Here is an 18,869-nt window from a genome sequence, read left to right as displayed (position 1 = left end):
CTCCAGGTCGTCCTGGTCCTCCCTCTGCTCCCATTAAGTTTGAGGAGATCGGCGCAGAGAGGGTCACTCTCTCCTGGCTGCCACCGAAAGACGACGGGGGCTCCAAAGTCACCAATTACGTCATCTGGAGGCGTGTCGCGAACAGAAATACCTGGGTCCCCGTCACCAGTGAGCCCAAAGAGCGCCTCTGGACAGTGGAAAACCTGATGGAGGGCCACGAGTATGTTTTCCGCATCATGGCCCAGAACAAGTATGGAGTTGGCGAACCGCTAGACAGTGAACCAGAGGTGGCCAGAAACCTCTACAGTAAGTCCTTTTCTTCTCACGCGGGCTACAGTTACAAACCCTGCGCCCAAATGAAAAACTCTCCTTATGTATTCCAGCTGTCCCTGGGCAATGCGAGAAGCCGACCGTGTCCAGCATCACCCTGGACTCCATGACTGTGACTTGGGAGGAGCCTGACGACGACGGCGGAACGCCAATCACCGGTTACTGGTTGGAGCGCAAGGAGACCACTGGGAAACGCTGGGCACGGGTCACCCGTGACCCTGTCCGCCCCATTGGCCTGGGCGAATCGTTTAAAGTCGGCGGACTCGTTGAGGGTTCCGAGTACATCTTCAGAGTTACGGCCATAAATGCTGCAGGACCTGGACTCCCCAGTGTCCCGACCGATCCCGTGTTTGCCAGAGACCCTATCTGTAAGCGCTCACAGACACCTTTTGTCATCAAATAAATGAAAAAGTAAGTTGGTAGGTTTTAAATAACAATGCTCGCTCTTTTCCTTAGCCCCACCCTCTCCACCAACACCAAAGATTTCAGATTGGACAAGGTCCACCGCGGATCTGGAATGGATACCCCCGCTGAAGGATGGAGGCTCCAAAATTATCGGCTACTGGGTGGAGTACAAGGAGGATAGCACTGACGCCTGGGTCAAGGTGACAACAAAAATGGGCCAACAAAATAGAAATCTACTCTTACTATTCATGTTTGGTAGCTCCCGCAGTCTGCTCGATGAATGCAAGAGATGAGGCATATGATGATGATGATGATGATGTACGGTTTCTTCCTGCTTCGCTCGTAATAGACCGTAGTGACATTTTTTTGTGTTCCAGGCCAAGGACACTGAAATCCGCGGAACCCGCTTTGTGATTGCTGGTCTGAAGACTGGCGGTCAGTATAGGTTTAGGGTCACGGCCTTCAACCTTGCCGGTCTTAGTGAACCAGGTGAAGTGCCCGGGGTGCTTGAGCTCAACGACAGAAATGGTTAGTGTTCTTGGCAAGAACAGAAACATTGTGGTCGAATCATCCTCATGTGCTTTCATAGAACTTTATGGAACTTTTCTCTTCAGTTGGTCCCGACATTGATTTGGATGCCTCGGTGAAGGAAAAGATTGTGGTCCACGCCGGTGGGGTGATCCGGATCATCTGTTACGTGTCGGGTCAGCCATCACCAGAAGTCACCTGGAGCAGGGACGGAATGGCTCTCCCCCTGGAGGCCAAGGTAGAGACAACAGCCATCAGCTCATCTCTGGTCATCAAACCATGTACCAGAAGGCATCTCGGCATCTACACGCTGACTGCAAAGAATGCTGCAGGGGAGAAGAGGAAGAACGTCACGGTGGAAGTGCTGGGTGAGTCTTTGTGCAGCATCAAATGAGACGTTCCGGCTCTTCAGAACTGTCTGCAAGACTCGGTGAAGGAGTTTGGTTTTGTCTGATTTTGATTCCTTGATCGCATTCCCCACCAGATGTTCCTGGGCCAGTTGGCATCCCCATGATTGCAGAGAACATGAGCAACGATTCCTGCAAGATCAACTGGTACTTCCCAGAGAACGACGGCGGCTCCCCCATTAGCAACTACGTGATTGAGAAACGCGAAGCAGAGCGAAAAGCCTGGACGCCGCTGTCGTTCACCGCCAGCAGACAGAACGCCGTGGCTACTGGCCTCACCTCAGGCAAGGCTTATTTCTTCAGAGTTGCCGCCGAGAACGCCATTGGCATCGGCCCCTTCATGGAGACGGCGGCTGAGCTCGTCGTCAAGGAACCGTTGAGTAAGTGAACACCAAGTTTGAATCAAAAGACAACTTGAGAATCACATGCGATAAAGAGAAACCGCTCCTGAGAATCCTAAGCGGCGTCTATCCGCACGTTCAGGTGTGCCGGACCGACCCGAGGAGCTGGAGGTGACCAAGGTCACCAAAGATTTGATCCACGTGACATGGAAAGCACCCAAGTTTGATGGCGGCTCCGAGATCGTGATGTACGTCCTGGAGGCTCGCATGATCGGCAAAGACAAGTTCACTCGATTGACCAAGGAAAAGCTCATGGAGAGGAAGTACACTTTTGACGGACTGAAGGAGGGTGACACCTACGAGTTCCGAGTCAGCGCTGTCAATGAGGTGGGGCAGAGTAAACCGTCATTCTGCTCCAAACCAGTCACCTGCAGGGATGAGCTCGGTAAGCAGCATATGGTTAACCCGTCCTAGGAGGGCATCGCATGAACTCGCCCAAACGCCTTTGCTTTACCTGGTCCAGAGCCGCCGACGATCGAGCTGGACTTCCGTGATAAGCTCATCGTCCGTGTCGGCGAGAGCTTCCTGCTGCAGGGTCGCTACACTGGCAAGCCTTCTCCATCCATCGTGTGGTACCGAGATGACGAGGAGCTGAAGGCCGACAAGCACGTCATGTTCAAGAATACGCTGACCACAATGTCGCTGGGTGTGATGAAGGCACAGCGCTGCCACAGCGGGCGATACGTGGTGGCGGTGGAGAACAGCACCGGCTCCAGGAAAGGCGTCTGCAACGTCACAGTTGTCGGTACGAATTGGAAACTCACCCTTACCTTCATCTTTCCACCTGGCATTTGGCAGTCGGCCGATTGTCAAAAGCCGAGGCGTAACGGCTGGGCCAATGACACGATGGGAAGTGTGGGTGGGAGAACCGGGCCACTCAATCATGTGGAAAATCATTCATCTTGGTTCTGTTAGCAGATTAGTCTTGCGGGACTGCGAGTGTCAGGAAGGAGCACTCATTGAGTTTCTGTTGTCCACGCAGACCGTCCTTCTCCTCCCGTGGGTCCGGTTGTCTTTGAGGAGGTGCACCGTGAATACATGGTGATCTCCTGGAAACCTCCTTTGGACAGCGGTGGCGTAGACATTTCCAATTACATCATTGAGAAAAGGGACGCAAACAGAGAGACGTGGACCACTGTCACTTCAGCAAACACCAAGACCACATGCAAGGTTGGCGCACAATCGTTAATCGTCAAATATTTTGTCAGTATGTAGATGCAAGACTAAAGTTGTTTTTTTTAAATTACCATTTCAGATCCCCAAACTGACCGAGGGCAGGGAATACATAATGAGGATCTCTGCCGAGAACATGTACGGTATCAGTGACCCGCTGGACTCTGAGGAGATGAGAGCCAAAGATCTCTTCAGTGAGTTTGTGACCCAAGCCAACCCTTCCCAAACCGCGTTGCAAATCGCTTGATGCAACCGTTGTTGGCCAATAGCTTCAAATAAATAACAAACACATCACCACATTTTGGTGTGTGTGTGTGTGTGTGTATTATTATTATAATTTTTTTTTTGCAGGAGTTCCAGAGGCCCCTGAGATGCCAACTGTCAGAGAGGTGTATGGGACCAACGCATTGGTGCTCTGGAACCGGCCCCGCGATGGAGGAAAGCCCATCACAAACTATATACTGGAGAAGAAAGAGCCCACTGCCAAGAGGTGGTCAAGGGCAACGAGAGAACCCTTGTACCCCGCTACTCAGTATCGAGTCCAGGACCTGGTGGAGGGCTATGAATACGAGTTCCGTGTGATGGCTGAAAACGAGCTCGGAACCGGAGACCCGAGTGAACCCTCAAAGCCCATTCTTGCCAAAGATCCCATTGGTTAGTGAGTGTGACTAAAGCACACGGACCTCATTGTGCTGCAACGGTCTGATATGAAATCATACATGTATGTGGTCCATTCTCGACAGTACGGCCGAGTCCTCCCGTGACCCCTGAGGCGTACGACAAGACAAAAGACTCTGTGAGTCTCAAGTGGCAGACGCCCCGCCATGACGGAAAAGGACGAATATTCGGCTATCTCGTGGAGTACCAGAAGCCGGGTTCAATCGAGTGGACTCAGGCTAATGAGCGTCCCGAGCAGTGCCCCGACCTGCACTATGTAGTGACAGGCCTGAGCAATGGACACGAGTACGCCTTCAGGATCTACACTGTTAATGCCGCCGGAAAATCGGACCCGGCCTATGTCAAACAGACCGTGAAGGTCCATGATAGACTGGGTAGGACTTTCTTGCTTTCCATCTGTCTCGACATGTCTGTCTGTCCATTTTCTATGCCACTTACACCCTGAGAGCCAAGAGGCCAAGCACTTAATTCCAAGGTCCTCCCCCCCTGCAGAGGCACCAGAGTTGCTGCTGGATGCCAACATGGCACGCGACCATCTGGCCATGCTGGGCACCGACATCACCTTGAGTGCCACGATCAAGGGTGTGCCCACACCCAACGTCAGCTGGGAGAAAAACAATGCCGCATTGCCAGACCACGTCACTGTTGCTGTCACATCCACCGGCAGCAAGATCCTCATCCCTAAGTGTGTCCGCGCCGACTCAGGCAACTACACTCTCACGGTGGAAAATGCTGCCGGAAAGAAAACGGCCACGGTTGCTGTTCTGGTTCTGAGTGAGTCAAGAACGTCAATCAATCTTTGTGATTGAGATGCTCTTCTCTTCCTTCTTTTTATTCCCTCAGTTTGAGCAACATTTCTTGAATTCAAATCCCCCCCTCCTCCCTCCCTCAGACAAACCAACACCACCGAGAGACTTGCTGGTCTCTGAGGTGACCAGCGAGTCTGCCTATTTGACATGGAAAGCTCCAGAGGACAACGGTGGCGCCGTTATCTCCCATTACATTGTGGAGAAGAAGGATGTGGCTGCCGAGCAGTGGGTCCCGGTCTCTGCAGCCCATAAGAAGCGCAGTTTGATGGCCATGTATCTGATGGAAGGAATCCAGTACCTGTTCAGAGTGGCAGCAGAAAACCAGTTTGGCAGGAGTGATTATGTCATCACAAAGACTCCCATCAAGGCTGTTGATCCTCTGTGTGAGTGCACTGCTGTGTGTTTCCTCTGTACAGGGGAGTATTGAACTATGACTTTGAATGGCTCCAAACTCAAATTACTCAATGCTCAAATCATTTTCTTCACTGAAATGAGTTGAAATGCCATTAACTCGTTCCGCCATCACTTAAAAAAAATTGAATTTTAAAACAATAAAAGAGAATGCAATTGAAACACGGAGACTTTACTACAGACTCAAAGGTCCTGATAAAACAATACAATACATCCAAAAAGATATTGGGTACCTTCAGCAACATTACTAGACCAATGCTTCCATATCTTGGACATATTGCGTGTTGTGTTCGATTTGATGCTTGTTAATATGATGGTGATACAATTTGGCGAGTTAGTCAGCCGATTTAGAATGGGGAAAAGTCATTTTATCAAATAACTTCAAAGGATTGACCCGCTCAAAAAGAATATGCAGAAATAGCCAGGTTTATAAAGTATGATTACTGTAAGTTGCTTTAGAATACATGTGTTGGATGTGTGGTCGAACCGGACTCGGGTTGCCCGGACAGTCTGCGTGTGATGGTCTGGGCGCGAGCTGTGGCCTTCAGCACTGCCTTATGTGGTGTGTTTGGCTGTTTGTCTCATTCAATAAATGCCTGGAAATGTCTCAGAGACTGCGGCTCTCTTTGGCCTTGACGGTCCCAGTTTTTGTTTTGCTTCACTAATATGAAACTCACCCATAGCTCAAATTTTGGCTTGCTTTTACAAAGTCCAAAAAATTGACCAAACGAGGGCTTGGAAGGCGAAATCCTGAATGCTAAATTGTGGCGCTAAGTCAAGGTCTCACCGCATCGTGCGTTCGATTCCTAACATCAAGACCAACAATCTAAACATCTGTCCTTACTGTTTAGATCCACCGGGACCCCCAAAGAACCTGCACCATACCGATGCAGACAAGACAGAAGTGTGGTTAGAGTGGCAGTGGCCCGATCGCACCGGCGGAAGTGAAATCACAGGCTTCATCATTGAGTACCAGAAAGAGAACGATGTGGACTGGGTCCCCTATAAGACTGTCAGCAGTAACCATGTGCATGTCACCGGTCTGGGGGAAGGAAATACTTACCGCTTCCGGGCAATGGCTCAGAACGCTATTGGCATCAGTCGTCCTGACACCAGCGTTCCTGTCACCTGTCAGGAAAAAACATGTAAGACGTCATAATTTTGGAACAACAACAGTCGGGTTTCATTGAAAAGCCTCACAAGGGTGTTTTGTTTTTGTGTCTCTCAGTACCACCCGCTATTGAAGTTGACGTGAAGCTTATTGAGGGTATCGTTGTCAAGGCAGACAGCACTGTTGTATTGCCTGCCAAGATGAAAGGGATTCCCATCCCGACTGCCAAGTGGATGACAGATGGCAAGGAAATTGCTTCAGAAGGTCACTGTAACATCACATCTACTGGAGCCACCACCACGCTCACCATACCAGAATGCAAGAGAGGAGACACTGGGGAGTACATCCTCACTGTGTCCAACCCTGCGGGCAGCAAGACCGTGGCTCTGCATGTGACTGTGCTTGATCTTCCGGGAGCACCCGTTGGGCCCATCAACATCTTGGAAGTCACCCCCGATCATATGATGATACAATGGAGGCCACCCAAGGACGACGGTGGTACGCCCATCACCAACTACGTGGTTGAAAAGAAGGATGTGAAGAAGTCATGGGAGCCGTGGTCAGTTGTGAGCTCCAGCGGTATCGGCACCAAAGCCAGGGTGTCACGCCTGGAGAAGGATCGAGAGTACGTTGTTCGAATCCGCGCCGAGAACAAGATCGGAATTGGTGCTGGGCTTGAGAGTTCCCCTACCATTGCCAAGCACATGTTCAACCCTCCCGGTCCACCGGGCCTCCCAATGTCCTCTGATATTACAGAGAATGCTGTGACGTTGGAATGGTCCCTGCCTGAGCATGACGGAGGAAGTCCAATCAGCGGCTATGTTATTGAACGCCGAGAGATGACAGGCAAGTGGATTCGTGTCAACAAAACTCCCGTGTTGGATCTCAGATACAGAGTTTCGGGTCTGTTTGAAGGCAACAGCTATGAATTCAGAGTGTTTGCCGAGAACATTGCCGGTGTCAGCGAGCCGTCTCTCACCTCTGATCCCGTCAGGGCCACCCGGCCCATCACCAAGCCGGGACCTCCCGTCAATCCTAAACTAAAGGACTGGAGCAAGTCTTATGCGGATATCTGCTGGACCAAACCCACACGAGATGGTGGCAGTCCTATCCTGGGCTATGTGGTCGATATTCAAAAGACAGGATCCGCTCAGTGGGACAGGATCAACAAAGAACTTGTCAAGCTGTGTGCCTACAGAGTACAAGGTCTCGTTGAAGGTATGGAATACAGGGTCCGCATCAGAGCCACAAACAAGGTCGGAGAGAGTGAACCCCGGGAGCTGAGCGAGACCATCTTGGCAAAGGACATTCTCGTCCCTCCAGAGGTGGTTGTCGATGTATCGTGCCGTGACTCTCTGACCGTAAGGGCAGGCCAAATCATCAGCCTGATCACCAGAGTTAAGGGCAGACCTGACCCAGAGATCGCATGGACCAAGGATGCCAGGGCCTTGTCTCGAGACAAGCGCACTGTGCTGAACAACCACTATCCTCTGTGTGAATTGGTCATCAATGATGCTCTCAGGTCCGACTATGGCAAATATTCCATTGTTGCCAAGAACAGCAGTGGACAGGCTCAAGCCACGATTATCGTCAATGTCCTGGACACACCCGGAGCTTGCCAGAATATAAAGGTGGCTTACGTGACCAAGAACTCTTGCATGGTGTCTTGGGAGAATCCAGAGGACAACGGAGGCACAGAGATCACCCAGTATAGTGTTGAGTGCCGTCAACCAAGCCAGAGGGGATGGACGGTAGTTTCCAATGACTGTACTAAGCGCCTGATGAAGGCCCCACTCCTGGAGGGTTGTGAGTACTTTTTCCGCGTTAGCGCTGAAAACAAGATCGGCGTTGGACCACCCACAGAGACGAAGACAGCCGTGCTGGCAGTCGATCCCATTGAGAAACCCGGTGAACCTATTGACTTCCATATAGCTGAGATTGGCAAGACCTTCTGCTTCCTCAAATGGAAGAAGCCCGACTACGATGGAGGCAGTCGTAACCTGGGTTACCACGTGGAGAAGAAGCCAAAGGAGGCTGAAGAGTGGGAGAGACTTCATAAAGGTGCAATTAAGGAGACTTACTTTATGGCCGACAGGTGCATTGAAAACCAGGTCTACCAGTTCAGAGTTCAGACCAAAAATGAAGGCGGTGAAAGCAAATGGGTGACCACAGCAGAAGTTGTCGTCAAGGAGCAGCTTGTGGAACCAGAGATCAAGATAAAACTCGATGGAACCCTTGTGGTGAGGGCAGGGGACTCAATTCCCATTGAGGCAATGATCAAGGGCAAACCCCAGCCTGATGTCAAATGGACCAAGGATGATGGCACTGAGGAGATCAAAAAGGGCCCCAGGCTTCAGATCGAAACCGGCATGGACTTCTCAAAGCTGCTTCTGACTTCAGCCCGGCGTGCGGACAGTGGCAAATATGTCGTCAGTGCCGCCAACGCTGCAGGAACATGCGCCGCGCACGCCAAGGTCAATGTGTTGGACAGACCTGGCCCAGTGAGTGATCTCCAGGTGTCGGGCGTTACCACTGACAGGTGCCATTTAGCATGGAACGTTCCGGAGGATGATGGAGGCTGTGAGATCTACAACTACATCATTGAGAAATGTGACACCAAGAGGGGCGTCTGGTCCGTCCACTCAAATGCCGTCATCACCAACAAGGCCAAGGTGACTCGTCTTATTGAGGGAAACGAATATATCTTTAGAGTTCGTGCGGAGAATAAAATGGGTCCTGGTCCTGCGGTGAAGAGTGAGTCCATTGTAGCCGGCACAAAGTTTAGTGTCCCAGGAGCACCTGAATCACCGGAGGTCACCGGAGTTTCCAGGGAGGAAATGACAGTGCAGTGGTCAGAGCCTGCCACAGATGGTGGGAAGCCAGTCACTGGTTACCTATTGGAAAAGAAGGAGGAGCATGCTGTAAGGTGGTCCACCATCAACAAGGAGCCAATGCCAACAACTCGCTTCACCGTAACAGGACTGCTACCCCTGCATGAATACCAATACCGAGTGAAAGCTGTCAATGAAATTGGCGTCGGCTGTGCAAGCAAGCCCTCGCGTGCCGTCACAGCAAAGGACGCAGTTGGTATGTCGCCGCGAGTTTTCTCGTAGCCGCCTGTTAGCATTAGTTCTGCGAGACTCCAGCTTGTGTGTTTCCTTACAGAGCCTCCTGCACCACCCACCAACATGAAGGTCCTGGACAGCACCAAGTCCACTGTAACTCTAGGATGGACCAAGCCCGTATCCGATGGTGGAGCACCCATTATCGGCTATGTTGTCGAGATGAGGGTGAAGGGAAGTGGCAAGAAAGGAGACGACAGTTGGAAACGCTGCAATGTGGCTGCTCAGCTCGTCTTCTGTGAGTTCACCGTCACGAGTCTGGATGAGAAGCTCCTATATGACTTTAGAGTGTCAGCTCAGAACCAGGTGGGCATGAGCCTGCCCTGTGACCTGGAAACATCTGTGCATCCCAAGGAGATACTTGGTGAGGATTGATTTGGTTACTGGCTTCGCTGACTGTATCCATCGACATTTCTCCGAATGCATCTTTTGGTTTCAACAGAGGCACCAGAGATCGACTTGGACGCCAATTTAAGACAGGGACTAACAGTCAGAGCTGGTTGTCCCATCAGACTGTGCGCTACCATCAGAGGTAGACCGCCTCCCACAGTCATTTGGAGGAGGATGGGCATCGATAATGTCGTCAGGAAGGGTCACGTTGACATCATTGACACCATGACCTTCTTGGTCATTCCCGATAGCACGCGCAATGACTCTGGCAAATACTGTTTGACGGTGCAGAGTCCTGCTGGAGAAAAGGCTGTGTTCGTCAACGTTAAGGTCCTCGGTATGTGCCGACGTCTTGCCGTCACAGCTCTGTGGTTGTTTTGCTGGACTTGAAAACAAACTTGCATTCGTTCCCCGCCACCCAACAGACACCCCGGGGCCTGTGATGAATCTGGAGGCCTCTGACATTAGGCAGACTTCAGCGATGCTGTCTTGGAGCCCTCCAGAGGTCGATGGTGGCAGTGAGATCACGCACTATATCGTTGACAAGCGGGAAATTGATCGCAAGACGTGGGCGACGGTCAAGGCCGAAGTTGAGAAAGGCAAGATTCCCTTCAAGGTCAGCGGTCTTGTGCCAGGCACAGAGTACTACTTCAGAGTGACTGCTGTCAACGAGTACGGCTCGGGAGTTCCTCGGGTGTCACCCACTTCCTACCTAGCCTCTGATCCTGTCAGTAAGTATGACTTCTTTTCACCCAATGACAAATGAGCACTGAGACACCGTCATGCCGTTTAGTTACTCATTCCATTTTCATTCGTCATACTAGAGCAACTGATTTTTTTTTTCCAGGCAAACCTGATCCTTGTGAGAAGATTGAAATCCTAGAGATCACAAAGAACAGTGCTACAATTGGCTGGGTGAAGCCTGCGAGGGATGGCGGGGCAAAGATTGACGGTTACGTGGTTGAGTACATCGAGGTCAAACCTCCTCCACAAGCCCCAGCGGCAGCAGTAGAGGTTTGCGACTTTGCTGCATTCTCACTTTCTGTTGACCACCGCCGTTTGTCTTGATTACAATGGAGTTAAGATCTCGCCAAATTGGTTTGAGGACCAAAGTGTGGTGTGCCAAAGTGTAGCCAGACGTTCATACTGTTTACCTCAAATGCAGATCCCAGAAGAAGGGAAAGCTGCCTCACCGATGCCACCACCTCCAGTCTTGAAAGCGGAGCGTGAGGAGCCTGAGAAGGAGCTGTGGAATGCGTACACCACTGTGAAGGGATTGAGCATCAGCATCAGTGGCCTCAAAGAGGGCAAGAGGTACAAGTTCAGAGTGGCTGCCAAGAACATCATGGGCTTGAGCTTGTACACGGAGACCAGGGACCCAATCGAGATTAAGGAACAGACGTGTAAGTTCCAACGTCAGATGGATATATGAACAGTTCTAGAAAATGAGCTTGTTCCCACCTCCGCTGAAAAGTATTCAGATATATTGGGTCCCCTCTCTGCTTCCGCCAGTGGAGCCAAAGATCATAATGCCAGACGTCGTCAGTGAAAGAGCCGGAGCCAAACTCAGGGTTGAGGCTGTCATTTCTGGAAAACCCTCGCCAACCTGCAAGTGGATTTGTGGCGACGTACCGCTGGTCTCTTCAAGCCGTCTGGCCATGCACCATTCTGGCAATTTGTGTGTCTTGATCATCAAGGATGTCTCAAGAACAGACAGCGGAGACTACAGCCTTGTGGCTGAAAACAGCTCTGCAAAGGCAGTCCAGGGTCTCAAGATCGTCATCAGAGGTCAGTGTCCCTGCTTCATTTTTTTTCCCTAGATACTCAGTAAATCATTTACTGCCTGGCTTGAATGAGATGATCTATGTCTGATGTAGATATTCCTGGACCCCCTGGGGCGCCTGTCGAGATCACTGACATTGACTCAGATGCCTGCTCCGTGTCCTGGACCCAACCATTGGAGGACGGAGGCAGCAAAATCACCAATTACGTGGTGGAAAAATGCGATGTCAGTAGAGGTGACTGGGTGAATGCTGTGTCCTCCTGCCAGAAGACAAGCTGCAGGCTGGGCAAACTCATTCCCGGGAAAGAGTATGTGTTCCGCATCCGTGCTGAGAACCGCTACGGGGTGTCGGATCCCATCCAGTCCGATAGGATGATTGCCAAGTTCCCCTTCGGTAGGTTTTATTCATTCATGGAAGGAAATAATTTTCCAATGAATCAATCAGCATAACATCTCAATCATTTTGATAATTGTCTGTTCGCTACTGTTTTGGGGTTTTTTTGGGGGGGGGTGGCAATAAGTATATTCCAGCTTGTGAAAATCATGACATGGCCACTAAATGTGAAGGTCGTCCGCTTGACAGAAATCATTTTCAGTTTGATTGTTTTCTTCAACACCAGATGTTCCCGGTGAACCTCTTAACTGTCACATCAACAAGACTAACAAGGACTGCATGTTTGTGGCCTGGGATAGGCCAGAGAGTGATGGCGGCAGCCCTGTCACCGGTTACTACATTGAGCGTAAAGAAAGAAACAGCCTCCTCTGGGTCAAGGCCAACGACACAGTTGTACGCACCACTGAGTACCCCTGCGCCGGCCTGATTGAGGGCCTGGAGTACACCTTTAGGGTGTCAGCCATCAACCGCGCTGGCCAGGGCAAGCCAAGCAAGAAGACTGATTTTGTGACTGCGAGAACACCAATTGGTGGGTTCCCAATCGACACACGTGAAATCAAATTTTGAAAGCAATTCATTTCCGCGACACTTTGTCATCAAGGTCATTGTGTTGCAGATACCCCTGGCAAACCAGAGGTCCTGGACATGACCAAGAACTCCGTAACTCTTGTTTGGGGCCGGCCCAAGAACGACGGTGGCAGCAAGATCATTGGTTACTATGTGGAGTCCACGTCTGTGCCCGGAGACACGTGGTTGCGCTGCAACACCGTTTGCCAGAACGTCCCGAGAGAGGAGTACACCGTGACTGGCTTGGAACGAGACCTGCAATACCGGTTCCGAGTCATTGCCAAAACAGCTGTCAACATGAGCAAACCCTCAGAGCCCACAGACCCAATACTAGTCTGTGCTGAGAATGGTGGGAGGGACACACCTAATTGACCTTTTGATGTTCAACTAACGTTTAGATGGGTGATGAAATAGGCTCCTCTTGTTTATTACAGTGCCTCCAAGAGTAGAACTGAACGCCAGGATGCAGAAGGGCTTGAAGGTGAAGGCCGGAAGTACGATTCTCCTAGAGGCTGAGGTGTTTGGTAAACCAATGCCGAAAGTCACTTGGAAGCGAGGTGATGAGAGTCTGAGGTCAGACGAAGGGCAGGTCATCACCCAGCAGAGACACCAGTTCCAAATGGAGATGCTCTCAGTCACCAAGGAGCACACTGGAGTCTATACCATCCTTGCAGAGAATGCCAGTGGCTCCAAGTCCGCCGAAATCCACGTTACCGTTTTGGGTGAATACTTTTGGGTGAACTTCTGTGTTCGCTTTTATGACTGAAATGCAGTGACACATTTGGAATTTGTCTGTTACGCAGATGTGCCTGGTCCGCCCGCCGGTTACAAGTATATGGAAGTGTTTGCCAATCAAATGAAGTTGTCCTGGGAGCCGCCACTGAGGGACGGTGGCGCCCCAGTTACTAACTATATTTTGGACAAGCGTGAGACCAGCCGGGCCACCTGGGCTCAGGTCTCCTCAAAGATCAAGGGTGATAATCTTGAACAAAATGTGGAGAAGCTGATCGAGGGTCACGAATATCAGTTCCGAATCCGTGCCGAGAACACGTGGGGAGTTGGAGACAGTCTAATCACTGCCCCCGTCATTGCCAAGAATCCATTCTGTGAGTTCGGCCTTCATTTGCTTACTTAAAGTACTGTTCGATGTTGCTCTTTTTTCCCTTCAGTCACATAAATATCATTTGAACGTCCGATTGTATTTACCAGCTGTCCCTGGCCCATGCGAGGCCCCGGTGATTACCCATGTCACCAAGGATGCTATGACGGTGAGCTGGAAAGAGCCCTCTGATGACGGAAAGTCCACCGTTCTGGGCTACATGCTTGAGAAGAAAGAAACCAAGGAGATGAACTGGACCAAGATGAACAGGAAGCCCCTTTTGGAACGGACGTTTGATGTCACCGGCCTTAGCGAGGGAGTGGAATATGAATTCAGAGTCATTGCTGTTAATGTGGCAGGACTTGGAAAACCCAGTGAGCCCTCAGACGCCACCACAGCGCAAAATCCCATCAGTGAGTCTCACGACCTCTAAAGGGGGATTTCCTTTATTCGTACTTGTTTCTAACATGGAATAAAATGCACTCCCACAGCTCCTCCCGGCCCGGCGCTGAACCCGCGTGTGGCTGACACCACCTCCAGCACCCTAAGCCTCAGCTGGAATGCTCCGGCCAACGATGGCGGAAGCCCAATCTTGGGATACCTGGTGGAGTGCCGGAGGACAGACACGGCAGATTGGATTAGATGCAATGTTCCCAGGAACTTGCAGGACACCAGCTACACCATACAAAACCTCATCCACAAGGCTGAGTACCAGTGTCGTATCACTGCTGTCAACAAGGTCGGCTTTGGTGAACCAGTTGAAGTCCCCGGCAAGCACATAGCGAAGGACATCATAGGTAGGTTTTCTTTTCCACAAGTGGCTGTGTGTGACTAAGTGGCATGCGGGATCTCAGATCATGACGAGGCTCACTGAAGGTGTGGACTGTGCAGCGTTTTGAGATGGTAACTCGAGATGCTAGGAATGCGCTACGATTCCCAGACGAGGAGTCATATTCAAGTTCCATCGCTATTCAATGTTGTTTTTCCCAAGTCAAACTTGAGTGCTTTAAAAAAATATATATATTTCCTGTCCTCGAACGTTGAGGAGAAAATTGCAATGCTGTCACAGGGCCCCGAGCGCAGGGGGCTCTACTTGACCGATAATCAGTTCCCCACAATCAGTAAGGCTGGAGGCTAACTTTGCTGTTATGAACTTCCAATCCGGGCAAAACTGCTTCTAATTGTTATGCTGAGCCCATGCAAACTAATAAAGTAACTTGTAATTTTTACTTTCAAAAACAGGTAACTCCGTGACCTTTAATATCATGTAATCCAGTCAAGTAGGGAAGGTACTTTTTCAAGGGGGCAACACTGATTGTAACATCAGATGAATTGAAGTGGGTTAAACAATGGAAATGATGTCATGGCTTTTGATTTGATAAACTCGTAGTCCCCCCGGAGGCAGAGCTGAGTGCGCAGCTGATGGAGGGCCTGGAGCTGCGTGCTGGCTCCACCATGAAGCTTCACGCTACAATCAAGGGTCACCCGGCGCCCAAGGTCATTTGGGCCAAGATGAACAGCAATCTCAAAGACCGCCAAGGCATCCTCATTAAGTCCTCCAAAACTGACACCGCTGTGACGGTGGAGAATGTCAACAGGTACGATGCGGGCAAATACATTCTCAATCTGGAGAGTGTGGCCGGCATGAAGATGTACACCGTCGTCGTCAAGGTCCTGGGTAACAAACCTTTCCTGCTTCTTGATCTCAACTCATGTTGATTCAAACAAACAAACAAAAATTGGAACCGTGGGAGTTTCTTTCCACTTCTGATTTTTAGATACTCCCGGTCCACCAATTAATCTGGTGGTGAAAGAGACCACGAAGGACAGCGCTTCTCTCTACTGGGATGCTCCTCTCCTTGACGGCGGCTTTGAAGTCACGCACTATATTGTGGAGAAGCGCGAGACCGAGAGGAAGGCCTGGTCGACGGTCTCCAACAATTGCGCCAAGACTTCTTTGAAGGTGTCCGACCTGTGTGCCGGACGCTCCTACTGCTTCAGAGTGTCAGCCGTCAATCAGCTCGGCGCCGGAGAGTGCTGCGAGACCCCCGACTCTGTCAGAGCGTCTGGTCGGTTGTCATGAGAGAAATTTCAGCGGCTTCATTCTCTTTCATTTGACTGCCGTTAGCTCACCGGTCCTTTTCTACTCATGCAGAGGAGCCCGGTCCTGTCATGGACTTTAAGACGTTGCTGGTCACCAAGGACTCTTGTACACTCAGCTGGAAGAAACCTCTGACAGACGGCGGCAGCCGCATAATCTGCTATGTGCTCGAGGTTGTCAATGGTGACGGCAAGCCCAAGGCGCTGATGAGGTCAAAGAACATGCAGTACAGCGCCAAAGATCTGCTGGAGGGCAAAGAGTACAAATACAGCGTCAAAGCTGTCAATGACAGTGGGGAGGGCGCTGCCAAGGAGCTGACAGTAGTTGCCAAGGACCAGCTCAGTAAGGAGAAACATTCACACAGGATCATGTTGACTGTCGTCTGCCCACGAATGCTTTGCTTCTATTTTCTAGTGGCATCAGCAGCATGTCGTTTTCAAGTGTTTTGGCCCTCCTTTTCACAGTTCATCCCACTTGCGACTTGAGGGAACTTCCCGACATGTGTTATGTGGCCAAAGAGGGCAGTACGGTGCGTCTGAAGATTCCAATCATGGGCAAACCCACGCCCAAGGTGTCCTGGAAGAAGGGGCAGGATGAGGACTTGACGGACATCGGACGTGTTTGTGCAGAATCCTCTGCAGTTAACACCACTCTCCTGATCAGGGATTGCCAGAGGAGCGATGCCTCGAAATATACCATCACCCTGAGGAACAGTGCTGGCAGCAAAGAGTCCACCATTTTCATCAGGTTGCAATCTGATGCCTTCAGGGATGCTTAGTCACGCTCGTGCTCTTTCAAGCCTGCGACAACTGCATTTGTCTTTCAGGGTGGTGGGAAAGCCCGGCATCCCCGTTGGACCTATCAAGTTCAAGGACGTGACCGCCGACGGCGCCACGCTGAAGTGGGCGGTGCCAAAAGACGACGGCGGCTCGGAGATCACAAATTACATTCTCGAGAAGAGGGACTCCATCACCAACATGTGGGTGACTGTTTCCTCCACGGTGGACAAGAACACCATGAGGGTAACTGGTCTCCACGAGGGCACGGAATACATTTTCAGAGTCTGTGCCGAGAACAAGTACGGTGTCGGCGAGGGGCTCAAGTCGGAGCCTTTGATCGCAAAACATCCGTTCAGTAAGTGGCTGCAAATGGTTCTTGCCTTGCCTAAGCATCAGCTTCCTCCTGCATACAAACGGCTCTGATTTTCTCCAGATGTACCCGACGCCCCTCCTGCACCTCAGGTCATGACTATGCGCCATGACTCTGCTTACCTGGCCTGGTCGGACCCCAGGAAGACCGGCGGGTCTCCCATCACAGGTGTGTGTGTGTGTGTGTGTGTGTTTGTGCGTGTGTGCGCGCCCTAAGTCTGTGCTACGATACAGGACATGTGTAGTACTTGGGGTCATTTGAATCTGAAGGTTCGGGTTACATTTATGCGTTCCTACATTCATGAGGACTCTCTCACTCTCTCCTACACCCCAAATCAATGCGCAGGGTATCACATCGAGTTCAAGGAGAGGAATAGTATGTTGTGGAAGAGGTCAAGCCCGACCGCCTTGAGAATGAAGGAACACAAGGTAACTGGACTGACTGAAGGCCTTGAATACGAGTTCAGGGTCATGGCAATTAACTTGGCTGGCATAGGCAGACCAAGTCCTCCCACTGATCCACAAGTTGCATTTGATCCAATTGGTAAGTGTGAAAGACATCAGGACGAATGAAACTTTGGCAATTCACAATGTTGGTTTTGCTCGACAAACGATCCCGCTTGTGTTCAGATGCTCCAGGCAAACCGGATGTCATTAGCGTCACCAGAAGCACCGTCACTCTTCAATGGGCTGAGCCACAGTTTGACGGTGGCCACAGGCTGACTGGTTACATCGTGGAGAAACGCGACCTTCCTTCTAAGATCTGGGTGAAGGCCAACAGTCTGAATGTTGTGGAGCCCGCATACACAGTCACCACTCTCCAGGAGGGCTGCAAATATGAGTTTAGAATACGAGCAAAGAATGCAGCCGGTGCCCTTAGCCCACCCTCTGACCAGACCGATACCATTATCTGCGTGGACGAATATGGTGAATTGGTTTGCTTCCTTTGTCACACTTGCTTAGCGAGTCCAAGTGGCGCGGTTTTTAATCCAGCTTCTTTTCTCCATCCAAAAGCTTCACCGACCATTACCATCGATGCTCAGGTGATGGAGGCCGGCGTGACCGTCCGAGCCGGCGAAACCATTGTGGTCACCGCCACAAGTATTCTTGGCAAGCCTGCTCCGACCTCCTGCTGGTCGAAAGGAGGAAAGTACTTGAAGCCCTCAGACATAGTTCATATCGAGACCACTGCCTCCTCCTCCACGCTGTCAATAAAATACGCCACGAGGAAGGACTCTGGGGACTACGTCATCACAGCAAGCAATCCCTTTGGTGTGAAGGAGGAAACTGTTAAGGTCAAAGTTCTGGATGTTCCTGCGGCTCCTGGTCCCATTCAGTGCAGCGGCATCTCTTCCGAGAAGGTCACACTGACCTGGGCCGCTTCTCCAGAGGACGGAGGCTCTCCCATCAAGTACTACACGCTAGAAAAGAGGGAGACGAGTCGCCTTCTCTGGACAATTCTGGAAGAGAAGGTCATCGACTGTCATTATGTGGCCACCAAACTCATCCAGGACAACGAGTATGTCTTCAGAGTCTCTGCTGTGAACCAGTATGGCGGCAGTGAGCCGGCTCACTCTCAGCCTGTCAAGATGGTCGATAGATTTGGTAGGTCTCCAGAGAGCTCAGATTCGGCGCATTTAGTTAAGGTGCAACAAAATATCATTTGCTTTTCATCCACGTGACCTTTACATTTTAGGTCCTCCTGGTCCACCATCGAAACCGGAAGTTGACAAAGTTGATGGGCACTCGGCTCGGGTGACATGGAGACGACCCACTGAAGATGGCGGAAGTGAGATCATCGGTTATTGTGTCGAGAAAAAGGAGAAGAAGGCCATGAGGTGGATCAGGGCCTCCAAGAAATCCATTTCCGAGCTCAGCTATGTCGTCACCGGACTGACTGAAGGCTTACAGTATGAGTTTCGTGTTCTCGCTGAGAACAGAGCTGGCTTTGGAGAACCGAGTGAAGCGTCGATGCCGGTGACAACAGCCGTCGCTACCTGTGAGTAAACCCA

General features: G+C 51.0%; 1 protein-coding gene across 3 annotated transcripts in view; it reads left to right on the top strand.

Annotated features, from left to right (window-relative positions):
- LOC127611436 (titin-like) overlaps positions 1–18,869 on the top strand; it is a 125,113-nt gene that overhangs the window by 64,897 nt on the left and 41,347 nt on the right. For all 3 annotated transcript variants that reach the window (XM_052081959.1, XM_052081960.1, XM_052081958.1), the window contains 39 exons: positions 7–306; positions 384–698; positions 787–935; positions 1,113–1,263; positions 1,350–1,631; positions 1,748–2,050; positions 2,154–2,456; positions 2,535–2,816; positions 3,054–3,241; positions 3,327–3,438; positions 3,596–3,898; positions 3,988–4,296; positions 4,415–4,696; positions 4,815–5,114; positions 5,994–6,287; positions 6,371–9,340; positions 9,419–9,739; positions 9,818–10,102; positions 10,191–10,496; positions 10,613–10,779; positions 10,931–11,168; positions 11,278–11,553; positions 11,643–11,942; positions 12,169–12,471; positions 12,559–12,858; positions 12,944–13,231; positions 13,313–13,615; positions 13,719–14,021; positions 14,100–14,405; positions 14,999–15,286; positions 15,387–15,677; positions 15,764–16,051; positions 16,174–16,456; positions 16,536–16,843; positions 16,922–17,026; positions 17,204–17,401; positions 17,488–17,784; positions 17,872–18,462; positions 18,554–18,856. In XM_052081959.1, coding sequence (XP_051937919.1) covers positions 7–306; positions 384–698; positions 787–935; positions 1,113–1,263; positions 1,350–1,631; positions 1,748–2,050; positions 2,154–2,456; positions 2,535–2,816; positions 3,054–3,241; positions 3,327–3,438; positions 3,596–3,898; positions 3,988–4,296; positions 4,415–4,696; positions 4,815–5,114; positions 5,994–6,287; positions 6,371–9,340; positions 9,419–9,739; positions 9,818–10,102; positions 10,191–10,496; positions 10,613–10,779; positions 10,931–11,168; positions 11,278–11,553; positions 11,643–11,942; positions 12,169–12,471; positions 12,559–12,858; positions 12,944–13,231; positions 13,313–13,615; positions 13,719–14,021; positions 14,100–14,405; positions 14,999–15,286; positions 15,387–15,677; positions 15,764–16,051; positions 16,174–16,456; positions 16,536–16,843; positions 16,922–17,026; positions 17,204–17,401; positions 17,488–17,784; positions 17,872–18,462; positions 18,554–18,856 — 13,491 coding nt within the window. The remainder of the gene's footprint in view (positions 1–6; positions 307–383; positions 699–786; positions 936–1,112; positions 1,264–1,349; positions 1,632–1,747; positions 2,051–2,153; positions 2,457–2,534; positions 2,817–3,053; positions 3,242–3,326; positions 3,439–3,595; positions 3,899–3,987; positions 4,297–4,414; positions 4,697–4,814; positions 5,115–5,993; positions 6,288–6,370; positions 9,341–9,418; positions 9,740–9,817; positions 10,103–10,190; positions 10,497–10,612; positions 10,780–10,930; positions 11,169–11,277; positions 11,554–11,642; positions 11,943–12,168; positions 12,472–12,558; positions 12,859–12,943; positions 13,232–13,312; positions 13,616–13,718; positions 14,022–14,099; positions 14,406–14,998; positions 15,287–15,386; positions 15,678–15,763; positions 16,052–16,173; positions 16,457–16,535; positions 16,844–16,921; positions 17,027–17,203; positions 17,402–17,487; positions 17,785–17,871; positions 18,463–18,553; positions 18,857–18,869) is intronic.

Source organism: Hippocampus zosterae, chromosome 12, assembly GCF_025434085.1.
Source record: "Hippocampus zosterae strain Florida chromosome 12, ASM2543408v3, whole genome shotgun sequence".
Taxonomy (NCBI): Eukaryota; Metazoa; Chordata; class Actinopteri; order Syngnathiformes; family Syngnathidae; genus Hippocampus; species Hippocampus zosterae.
Note: the sequence above shows the minus strand (reverse complement) of the source record. Positions and strands in the feature narration are given on the sequence as shown.